The sequence below is a fragment of the Asparagus officinalis genome, chromosome 7 (genome assembly GCF_001876935.1).
Source record: "Asparagus officinalis chromosome 7, Aspof.V1, whole genome shotgun sequence".
NCBI classification, from domain to species: domain Eukaryota; kingdom Viridiplantae; phylum Streptophyta; class Magnoliopsida; order Asparagales; family Asparagaceae; genus Asparagus; species Asparagus officinalis.
Window position 1 is genome coordinate 67165114 of NC_033800.1, and position 12683 is coordinate 67177796.

At 45.4% G+C, this 12683-nt stretch overlaps 1 protein-coding gene across 1 annotated transcript in view; it reads left to right on the plus strand.

The window, feature by feature from the left end:
• The window catches only part of LOC109847280, a 6525-nt gene extending 5280 nt beyond the window's left edge, over window positions 1-1245 (plus strand). Inside the window, 1 exon segment of the mRNA XM_020416518.1 lies at window positions 1-1245. This exon segment is cut by the window's left edge and continues 9 nt beyond it. Within this exon segment, the coding sequence (XP_020272107.1) occupies window positions 1-1130 (1130 nt within the window). The 3' untranslated portion in view covers window positions 1131-1245.

Sequence of the window (12683 nt, forward strand, 5' to 3'; positions counted from 1 at the left end):
CTCCATTTTTAATCATAGCCGACGTTTTCTTCGGATGGACGGTCGGGATCGCCCGAGGGCTTAACATATTCCACGCCAGCTTTGCTACCTCCGGGGCCTACGGCACGGCGGCCTACTTCTCCTTGTGGCTCCACCTTCCTCACCGTCACACCGAGTCGCCGGAATTCAACATCCCTGGATTTCCCGAGACGTTTAAGCTCGACCGGAGCCAACTTTCGAGTCACCTGAGAGCTGCGGACGGCGAGGATCCGCGGTCTAAGTTCTTGCAACGACAGATATCCCACTCTTTGGAATCGGACGCGATGGTCTGCAACACGGTGGAGGAGGTGGAGGGCGAAGGCCTGAGGTTGCTCCGAGAGAATAGCGGGCTTAGCGTTTGGCCCGTTGGGCCTTTGTTGCCTCCGGATTCTGATTCTCCACGAGGCCGAGTTGGAAGAAAGGCCGCCGGGATGGAAGCGGAGGACATCGCGGAATGGCTGGACGTACACGAACCGGGTTCTGTCATTTACGTATCGTTCGGGTCCCAAAACACCATTTCTAGACAACAGATGACGGCCCTGGCGAACGGGCTCGAGTCAAGCGGGCACCCGTTCGTTTGGGTCATTAGGCCCCCGATTGGGTCCGATTTGGGCTCGGGTTTTAGGCCCGAATGGTTGCCTGACGGGTTCGAGTCAAGAATGAGAGAGAAGAAGCAGGGACTGTTAGTGAGGGGGTGGGCACCTCAATTGGAGATTTTGTCACACGGGTCTATAGGAGCGTTCTTGACTCATTGCGGGTGGAACTCCATTCAGGAGAGTTTGAGCAGGGGGGTGGCGATGATCGGATGGCCGCTAGCAGCGGAGCAGTTCTATAACTCAAAGATGGTCGAAGAGGATTTAGGAGTCGGGGTGGAGTTAGCGAGGGGGGTTACCGACGAGGTTCAAAGCGAGAGAGTCGTAGAGGTGGTGAAGTTGGTTATGGAAAAGGGAAGAGGGAAGGAGATGAGGGCCAAAGCAAAGATTTTGAAGGAGATGATGAGAAATGCGACGAGAGACGAGGGGGAGGAGCAGGGGTCATCGATTAGGGCGGTCGACGAGTTCATCAGGGCCGCGATCTCTTCAAGGATGGAGAAGAGAAACGCTTCTCGTTAGTTCAATATATATAGCATCGTCATGTTTCTTAGCTGTTGTGATTGCTATGTTGATCTTGTAACCCTTCAACTATTACATTATTCTCGATATATTAATGATTCGTATGATATGATTATAAGTAGAGCATTTTCCCTTTCTTTACTATGAGACTTGTTGTTTAATCCTTTATATTGCTTGCAATTGACAAGCTCCTTATAGAGTTCTCCAATGATACGAAAAACGCTCGATATAGTTGACATAGGCGCTTACTTACTAAGGGATATATTATCCTTATTTGTTAATTCTCCCGTTTTGTTTCTCAAGGGAAATAACCTTAGTCTTCTGTTGGATTAATCAACCCTCAGCGGTCCGCAGCCGTCTGATCAAATGTACCAAAATTAACACACTAAACACAAAACCAGAAAATAGAGAGACAATCACAAACACACAATATTTACGTGGTTCGATCAAATTGATCTACGTCCACGGCAAGAGGGGGCTAAATTTTATTTCTCTCTGAGTTTCCACACGAGTATAAAATTTTAAGAGCTCTCGTGGTTGTATATGTCTTTGTCTCTCTGATGTTTGTTAAAACTCTCACCGAAAATAAAATGAGAGTATGATTGATTGGGGGGACCCACAAGTGAGAGTGACCCCCAATCAAATTAAAAAATCTCCCCAAGATATACTGTCATTCTACAATCTAAAATGCAGAGAAGAGATTTGAAATGGGTCCCACCCATTTTGGATTCAAGCCAAAAAGTCAACAATCTCCACCTCGGATTGAATCTTCAAACATTAATAACTAGAGAATTTCACCCGTCTTGCAAACAATGCCCCAAACGGGGCCACCTAACAAGTGCGAATGCCTCCCAAATTCAAGCAGTGCTTGAACTTGAAAGCCGGGATCGGTTTGGTTAACATGCCAGCTGAGTTGTCTGTAGTACCAATCTTCTTCATCGTGATATTTTTTTCAGCAGTTACCTCACGAATGAAATGATATCTGACATCAATATGTTTTGTCCTCTCATGATGTGCTGAGTTTTTTCTTAGATGTATTACGTTCTGATTGTCACAAAATACAACTGAACTAGCCTCCTGCTGAAGTTCCCTTACGAGATTTCTCAACCAAATGACCTCTTTTACCGCTTTTGCTGCTGCCATGTATTCTACCTCTGTAGTAGACAAAGCAATTATCGACTGTAGAGTCGATCTCCAACTAATAGCTGAGTCAAAAAGAGTAAAAAGATAACCAGTCAAAGATCTTCTTTTATCAAGATCACCTGCATAGTCAAAATCCACAAAACCTACAACTGAGGTTCCTAAAGTACTGCTATAAAAAACTAAACCCAAATCTGAGATATCCCTAAGATACCGAAGGATCCACTTCACTGCTTCCCAGTGTGCCTTCCCTGGTTGAGCCATGTATCTGCTCACTACACTGACTGCCTGGGTAATGTCTGGATGAGTGCAAATCATAGCATATATAATGCTACTCACTGCATTAGAGTGTGGAACTCGGGACATCTCCTTCTTTTTGTTCCCACTTGTAGGTGAATCTGAAGCCGAGAGCCTAAAGTGAGGAGCCAAAGGAGTCGTAACGGGCTTGGCCCTCTTCATCCCAAAGCGTTCAAGTATCTTTTCGTTATAACTCTTTTGTGAGAGATATAATGTTCCAGCTTTTCTGTCCCTTCTGATCTCCATACCTAATATCTTCTTTGCTGCACCAAGATCTTTCATCTTAAACTCATCACTGAGTTGTTTCTTCAAAATAAGAATCTGTGACATGTTCTTAGCAACAATAAGCATGTCATCGATATATAATAGAAGATAAATAAAATAATCATCTTCTAGATGCATGTAGTACACACAACTATCATAAGTACTTCTTGAGTACCCATGACTAAGCATAAAATTATCAAACCTCTTGTACCACTATCTGGGAGATTGCTTCAGGCTATACAAAGATTTCTTCAATCTGCAAAGGTGATCTTCTTTACCTTCTATGAAGTACCCCTCTAGCTGAGACATGTAGATAGTCTCCTCAAGTTTGCCATGCAAAAATGCAGTCTTCACATCAAGCTGCTCAAGCTCCAAATCAAATAGAGCAACCATGGCAAGCAATACATGAATGGAGGTATGCTTCACAACCGGAGAGAACACTTCATCATAGTCAATTTCCTTCTTTTGTCTATAAACACTTCATCATAGTCAATTTCCTCCTTTTGTCTATAACCCTTAGCCACTAACCGTGCTTTGAATCTAGCATCTTCAACCCCTAGGATCCCTTCTTTCTTCTTAAAAATACACTTGCATCCAATTGCCCTTTTACCCTTAGGTAATTACACTAAATCCCAAGTCTGATTCTTGTAAAGTGACTCGAGTTCTTTTGTCATAGCTGTGGCCCAACGTCCAGATTCTCCGCATGAGACAGCTTCAGTAAAGTTTGATGGCTCTCGAATACACATCTCTTCAGCTATCGTGAGAGCATATGCCACTAATTCAGCATGTGCATATTTTTGAGGATGTCTGATCTGTCTCCTCTCTCTCTGCTAGTGGCTATGGAATAATGTTCTTCAGTCTTGGCATCATCATCATTGTAGGCTGTCTAAAAATCACAATGGATAGCTGATCCCTAACAAGCCCCGACAATGGAAGTTACAATCAGACGACTTTCTAATTACTGCATCTGCAACTCTGCAACCGCTATAAACACGGCCTCATCTCTGAGATGATTGATCTTGATGGCTGCGACAACAACATGACTAATATTATATTAGCAACTATTAGAGATGCTGATGAGCAGTGTAATGATCTCATAAATGAAAGGTCAGACGTAGTTGGTGAGTTGCTTGGTAGAGAGCTGTGGGCAAATATTCGTCTAAAAATCACTATGGATGATTGATTCCCGTCTAGTTCCAACAATGAATGCTACAATCAGATAGCTTTCATGCCAACAAACAAAAGCTGCAAATGGAGGACTTTTCACATAGACCGAGAAGAGTTACAATCCAACGACGCTTCCGATAACTGATGAAAACTCTATTCAGCAGTCTCCATAATCTACAGTGAAAGTTACAATCTGACGACTTTCACACGCCACAACAGCTAAAGCTAGGATTACTGAACAACGGTCCTTGCAACGCTCTGTAGAAGAGGTTACAGATCAACTAACCCCTTCTAAAACGCGGAAGTCATTCCCGCGTCATAATTTTGGAAATGCAGGCGACCCCCGCATTTCCAAGCTACAACAAGCCAAAACGTGAACGACCCTCGTGTTCATTGATGTTCAGCCAACACCCAACCTCGCGTCTCAATTCTAAGAGGCGAAGTTGGGTTCTGAACGCCAGGTTTGTCGTTTGACTCATTCAAATACGAGTCGAACGGTTTTAGAACTGTTTCCCCACGATCTGAGGAAATCATGCCCACTTAGGAGCGGATTTAGAGGGCAGTTACAACCTCTTATCCTCCTATAAAAACTCAACAAACCCAACGGAGTAAATCGTTGGATTTTCAGCATCGGAACCGCACGGGTTTGGAGGTTCTTCAGGATCTCAACCGCACAGAGAGGCAGGAGAGACAAAATCCTTGGAGATAGGATTTTTGAATCAAGTTCAGAAGATCAAATCTGAAAAGATTCTTCAACAACAGAATATCTGCTTGGTCATTAACCGAATCTTCGGTTCTAACAACTCTTTTCACAGAGTTCTAACTCGTTAAGAGTTACCCATTAAACTTTCTACAGAAGTTCATTTGTTCTCACGAGATAAAAGACGGTCGGATCTTCAACGGAGTGCAAGTTCGACGCAAGCAATCGAAGGAGGCACTCCATCGCTATCAAGAAGAACCCAGTTTTAAACAAAGGGGAGAACCAAATTCGTTCTCCTCTCTTTTGTAATCAAATTGTAACTGAAATCAAAGAAATATAAGTCAATTTTTTTTATTCTCTTTATTGTAATTTTTCCAACATACAAAAGATGGTGACTCCGATGGGGACTAGCTTTTCTGATGAAGAAGTGGTGGCGCAGTCCGACGTCCACCTCATGGGAACGACTGTAGAAACTCTCGTCGTGGAGTTTGATCAAGCAAAATATGAGGAAGCCTTATCCTCTGGATCGCTTAGCCCCAAGGCTAAGCGTGGTGTCCGCAAGATCTCCAAGGAGATCAACTATGTTGTTGAAACGCCGAAGAAAGCCCTCTCCTTCGGCCAGGAGCTTAAACTAGCTCTGCTGGTTGAAGAACCCACATCCGCGTCAGCACGACGTGCTTCAGGCCATAAACGGCTTATAGAAGAGACGAGACGAGCTCCATAAACGTCAACGACGCTGCTGCTAAGACTTTGAAATAAGCCAAGAAGAACGCCGGTCGCAGACGGAGAAGATCCATACGATGAGCACACCTGCGTGAAAGCTGAATGTTGGCCCAACGCGAAGATCGCGTTTCTGAAATTTTACCCGAGCATAGCGTTCCCAAAACAGAACGTTCGCTTCGCGGCAGTGAGCCAGACTACGAGTCTCGGCTGATACAGCTGAAACGCGACCCTGAATAGCGCGTTGTTCCTTCAAAACGCAGCCCTCAGAAGGAAACTGCCAAAACTAAACGCGGCCCTCAGGTGCGCGTTCAAACAGAACATGACTCTCAAGAGTCTGTTTCACCAACCAAACGCGACCCTCAGGGGCGCGTTCAACCAAAACAATACCCTCAGAGGTCTGTTTCATCATTTAAATGTAGGCCTCGGCCTAATGTTTACAAATCCCAACGCGACCCTCGCGTTATTCTTCAAGAACGCGACCCTAGCGCTGTTATTCAAGGACACGATCTTCAAGAAGTCCGCCAGGTTCAGAAGAGTCAACATGGGTTCAAAATCCATGTTCGACAAGAACCAATCTTATCCACCCAAGGGTAGGGGGTTCCATCTCCGCCTCCACACTCGGGGAAAGCTTCCTCTCAAGTCCCCGACTTGTGGGAATTATTGTCGAGAGGAAAACCGGCAGTACAAGCAGCTCACTCATGCCAATGTGAGAGGCTTATCTCGGCAGTCCTGTCAGAATGCCATTGTTGTGCATCCATACCTCGGCAATCTGTGTTTGACAGGTTGGCAAACCTCATTAGGCCTGCCAAATGACAACACTGATACAGAAAAAAAGACAGCTGAAGCGGAATACCCTCAGGTCACTATCAATATGATTGATCGAGGGAAAACCTCGCATACCGATTCTGATGAGTCACAAAAAAGTCATTCCCCGACTGTCCGGGAAATTTGTGATGAATTCGAAGGAGTATACCGGTGTACTCGGACTCAGACAGGAGCTATCCGTCCAGTTAATTATCAAAGATTGGCCAAAGGGATCGTTTCTGACGACGAACATTCGGCAATTGCCGAATCTCAATCTTCGAGTTCTGTTGTCGCACGTGAGGTCTCTGCTTACACGACAGGGAACCATGAAGATTTAGCTAAGAGAGTTGACGAACATCACGTCATGCTCCAAGCGCAACAGGAGACACTTCTCCAAGTAAAGGATATGTTGGCCCAGCTCCTTGCTGAAAAAGACCAAAAACCCGAAAACCCGAGTCTTCCCGGAGGACTATGTCAAAGGAAAAGCAGAAGGCACACGAACATTCAGATCGCGAGACTCATAACCTGGAATCTTCTTCTGAAAATGAGAAGGAGATGGAAAAAGAGCTGCATCCTCAGTCCACTAAAGTGGATGAACTGGAGGCTCGCCTCAATGCAATCGCCAACAGAAGCGAGCTCCGCGAAAAAGGAGTAGTGCGGCCTTACCCTGCTGAGTGGGATACAGCTCCCTACCCACCGAAGTTTAAGGCACCTACCTTGCAACCGTTCGATGGCACAGGGTCGCCGAATCAGCACATTTACTACTTCAAATCCCAAACTGGAGATGTGGTAGCGAACGACGCCATTCTGACTCGGCTATTCATCGGTACCCTCAAGGGTGTCGCTTTCGAGTGGTTTATGAAACTGCCTGCCGGATCTATCCAGAAATGGGTAGACCTGGAAAGGCTATTCTTGGCCAGGTTCTTCGAGGACGACACAGAGGTCTCAGTCCCGACTCTTCTCGCCACTAAGCAAAAGAAAGGAGAGTCCATCAAGACCTATGTTGAGAGATTCCGCAGCATGGCACTGCGATGCCCGTCAGGTATGACCCAATCAACCTTGGTTGAAACTTGCAGGCACAACTTGCAGACCCAGCTCCTTACTCAGATAGGAGTAGCAGAATGTCGCTCCTGGAGACAATTAGTTTCACAAGGAGAACGAGCTGAAGAGATAGTGACGCGAGTTAAAGCTGAAGAAGTGCCACAACCCAAGCCGTAGCAGCAACGCAATCAGCACGACGCCCAGTGGTCTAAGGGAAAAGAGACTTTAGCAGTTGAAACTTACACGCGAGTACCACCGCCTACTAAACAAGGCAAGGCGCCAAATCAACAAAGAGCGCCCAAGCAGTATTCGTTTAAAGAGGAGCATGTAGATACCTTATTCTAATTGCTTCGAAAGAACAACAAGCTGTAGTTACCTGAAGTCAGGAAGCCGGATGAAGCGGGGAAGGTGGATGACCCCAACTATTGTCGTTATCACAGATTCCTTGGACATCCTACCAGAAAATACTATGTCTTCAAAGACATTTTGCAGAATTTGGTAAATGCTAATGTGCTCACTTTGAAACCCGAGCAGAAGACCGTATCCACCAATATGATAGCGGTTCAATTCGGTGACTTCCCTCCAGTAGTAACTGCGAATGGCGTTATTCCCATTCATAAGGGAGAAATGCACCTGAAGAATGCTGACTTGCATAGTCAGAAAGACAGGGGGTTGGTACCCCTCACTACCCCAAAAGGGGAAATCATGTGGGTCCACCCTGATCTGCTAGGAGATCAATAGTGGACGAACACCTCGTCCAAAAAGAAGAGAGGCAAGGCTAAGTCTTCCAACATGATTAGCCCCTCCGTTACTGAAAATAATGACCACCTCAAACCTCTTACTGATTCAGAAGAAGAGAGGATTGCCCTGGCAGCATACCCAGGAGACAACTCTGGCACTCGGTCAGGAAAAGCTTATTTGAGGGATTACAGCCAGAACACTCAAGAGGTTGAGGAACAGCCCCAAGACGAAGACGCTGGGGGTTCTGTCCCGAAAAAGTCAGTTGATAAGAGAAAACAAAAGGAGCTCCGGTTCAACAAAAATCTCCACCAGGAATCTGGAGAATCAAGCGCTCCCTTCCAGTTTAATGTTATGGCACAGTTGGCCAACATACCGGCCAGAATCACCCTATATGAACTCTTAAGGCTGTCCAAAACTACCAAGGAAGCTCTGATTGAAGCCTTAAAGAATACGGAGAGCTTCATCACCCAAGTCACTCCAATTCACAAAGCTTCTGAAGATCAAACTTGTTGGCAATGTCTACAAGCGGCAAGAAGTTTACCCTGCATATCGTTCACACAGGAAGACATGCAGGTCAAACACAAGCATGACAGACCTCTGTGCTACACATGGTATATTGGATCCTCCGAAATCAGTCGTGTTCAAGTAGACCCAGGCTCAGTGCTTAGCATCATGCCTTATAGGGTCATGCAGGTCTTAGGGATTCCTATGCACCGACTGAACACCACCCAGACCAAGCATCATGCCTTATAGGGTCATGCAGGTCTTAGGGATTCCTATGCACCGACTGAACACCACCCAGACCACTATCTTCGGATTCAACGCTCTTAGGGATTCCTATGCACCGACTGAACACCACCCAGACCACTATCTTCGGATTCAACGCCAACAACACTCGGCCTCTGAGGAAAATCAAACTCAGGTGTCAAATTGGAGATCTCAAGTCCGAAGTGACTTGTTAAATCATAGATGCGGACACGTCCTACAATCTTTTGTTAGGACGACCATGGATACATGCAAATCGTATTGTCCCATCTATTCTGCATCAGGTCATGAAGTATGCCAACGACGAGGGGGAAGTCCGAACCTTAATTGCGGAAAAATATCCCTTCCGAGGAGTGGAAAATTTCCACACCGACTCCGTCTTCTATCTGGAGTCCCAGGAGAAAGAAGATGTGGACAGCGGTAACGAAGCTGATATTGAACCAGATCCTGATGAAGATTGTCCATGGGAGTTAAATTTCGATGTAATGGGTCAGGATGAGAGTAATAATAATGTACCGAGTAAGGGCGAGTGGTGCATTAATGAAGATTTTATTTTGGCGTGCTTGTCTGATGTCTCCTCTAAAAATAAACAAATAGAGAATGATCCTAATGCAGGTACTAACCCATGGCACGTACTGTGCTCAGAGGCATCACTCACCTTGCCAATCCAGTCATCCTTCGCTTCAGATGAAGAAGTAGAAGACGCACAAAAGGCTTTCTTCAAAGTCCCATCCAAAAGGAAAGAGCAGAAGCCGATCTGTTTTGGTAAAGTCAAACCCGAACAACTCAAACGAGGAAGTTCAGAGGAAGATGACGGAGTTCCCCAATTCTATTATCATGAACCTAATTCTATACACTTAATGAAAGGAATGGGGTATAACTTTAATGAGAAACAGGGTTTGAACTTCGGGAAAGGAAGACGAACGCCGATCCGAATGTCTCTCACTCCTGAAGGAAAACCTCCGGATTACTATCAAAAAACCGGAAGAGGTGTGGGTTACGTCACAACTCCCCCTGCCTCGGAAAATAAAATCAGTAATTATCTGTGTCAGAACCATTCATCCGGAACATCTTCTTGGGAATCTGACATCAGTGTCGGACCCTTCTTTAAAAATCTGACTGTGAACATGGTTTCAACCAGTCATCCAGAGGAAGACGCAGGGGGTGATGAGGGATTAATCGAATCAACCAATGATCCTTGGATCAAGCGCCTCAACATCTTGTGGGATATGTGCTTCGAACATCGCGAACCACCCACTGAAGATAAAGTGATCCAGGTCAACATGGGAGATGAATCTAACCCTAAGCCTATCTTTATAGCTGAAGACTTATCATCATCTAAAAAAGAGGATCTTATATCTCTCATCCGAGAATATATAGATGTCTTCGCTTGGAATTATGAAGATATGCCTGGTCTTGACCCGAAGGTTGCCATGCACCATCTCAACATCGATCCGGATGCAAAACCCGTTAAACAACAACAACGCAGGTTTCGTCCAGAGATCATGGAATCAATTGAGTCAGAAGTTAAAAAGCTTATAGACTCAGGTTTTGTTAGAGAAGAACAACACCCGGACTGGGTGGTAAACATTGTCCCAGTGCCCAAGAAAAATGGTAAAGTCCGTATATGCATCGACTTTCGTGACCTTAACGCAGCCTGTCTAAAGGACGAGTTCCCACTTCCTATCACAGATGTTATGATTGACAATACCTGTGGATATGAAAGGATGTCTTTCATGGACGTATTCTCTGGATACAATCAGATCAAGATGCATTCGGAAGACGAAAAGCATACTGCTTTTAGAACACCACTGGGGGTGTATTGCTACACAGTGATGCCCTTCGGCCTAAAAAACGCAGGTGTAACTTATCAACGTGCAATGAACACGATCTTTCACGAACACCTACGAAAGAGGATCGAGTGCTACGTTGATGATATAGCAGTAAAAAGCCAATGTAAAGGTGATCATCTTACAGATCTGAAGACAATGTTCGAGATCATGCGAGCACATCAGCTGAAGATGAACCCAACAAAATCGTTCCTCGGAGTATCAAGCGGAAAATTCCTGGGATTTATAGTTACCTCCAAGGGAATTTCTCTTGATCCGGAGAAGGTGCGTGCCATCCAAGACATGCCACCTCCGAAGAATCTCAAAGAGCTCAGAGGTTTGCAAGACAGACTGGCTTACATCCGAAGATTTATATCGAATCTTTCAAGGTGTTGCCAACCTTTCTCTAAGCTCATGAAGAAAGGAATATCCTTTGTCTGGGATGGAGAGTGTCAAAAAGCATTCAAGGAGATTAAGAGATATCTCACTCAACCGCCAGTTCTCATGGCCCCGATATTAGGAAAACCATTCATGTTGTACATGAGAGCCATGGACCATTCTCTTGGGGCTTTGTTAGCCCAGAACAACGATCAGGGTCAAGAGCAAGCCATCTATTACTTAAGTAGGACCATGATTGGAGCCGAACACTGGTATAATCCGGTCGAAAAAGAATGTCTCGCCTTGATATTCGTAATTCAAAAGATGCGACATTACCTAGTTGGACAAACAATTCAGGTCATCTCTAAGGTGAATCCCTTGAGAGTTTTGATGACGAAACCATCATCTTTAAATTGTCGACTCGCAAAGTGGGCCATTCTCTTGTCACAATACGACATGCAGTTCATGCCTCAAAAGGCGGTCAAGGGTCAAGCACTGGCAGACTTCTTAGCCGATCACCCAGTGTCGGGAACGTCTAAGTTGTATGAAGAATTACCCGACGAAGTCGCTGAAGCTTGCGCTACTCAAGAAGCTACGCAAGTGTGGAAGTTATTCTTCAACGGTGCGTCTAGAGCAAACCCTCATGGAGCAATTACCGCAGGAGTAGGAGTAGTATTAATCTCTCCGAACGGTCACGTAATCCCAAGGGGATTTTCCCTAATCAGGAGTAGTATTAATCTCTCCGAACGGTCACGTAATCCCAAGGGGATTTTCCCTAATCGAACCTTGCACTAACAATGTAGCCGAGTATAATGCTCTGCTATTAGGAATGCAATTTGCTGAAGAACTTAATATTCAGCACCTCGAGGCTTACAGTGACTCTCAGCTCATCGTTAATCAAGTCCGAGGGGAATACAAAGTACGTCATGAGGATCTGATCCCGTATTACTTTGCAGTGCTAAAGCAAGCTCAAAAGTTCGAAGGTTTCTTTATCGAATATGTACCACGAGCTCAGAATGCGTATGCAGATGCTTTAGCCTCTTTAGCAACTTCATTAGCATTGCCACCGGAGGCTGAAACAATGATTCTAGTCGCGGGACGCAAACTATACTTTTCTAAGATTCCTATGGAGGAAAATCCAGACGAGACAACGACAAGAGAAGTCTGTACAACCTCTATGGAATTCAAATCTAGGGATTAGAGATTCCCATATATCGACTACGTCCTGTATGGAATTCTGCCCGATGACCCTAAGGAAGTGGACTCTATCAAACGAAAGGCCCTCCGATTCTATTACGATGCAATTTCTCAAGTCCTGTATCGTAAATCGTATGATGGAGTTTTGCTTCGATGTCTCTCTCGGAAGGAAGCAAAAGAGTCCCTCAAAGAAGCTCACGACGGAATGTGTGGGGCTTATCAGCCCGGAGCTAAATTAGGAGATCGCCTCCGACGAATCGGCTATTATTGGCCAAAGATGTTCTCAGATGCAGTTAACTACGCTAAACGTTGTCACGCATGCCAAATTCATGGGGACTTCATCCACCAAGCACCTGGGAACTTACACCCCACATCGGCGTCCTGGCCCTTTGAAATGTGGGGTATGGATATCGTGGGACCAATTTCCCCTCCGACGTCCAAGGGACACCGGTTCATTCTAGCTGTGACCGACTACTTCTCCAAATGGCCGGAGGCAATCCCGTTGAA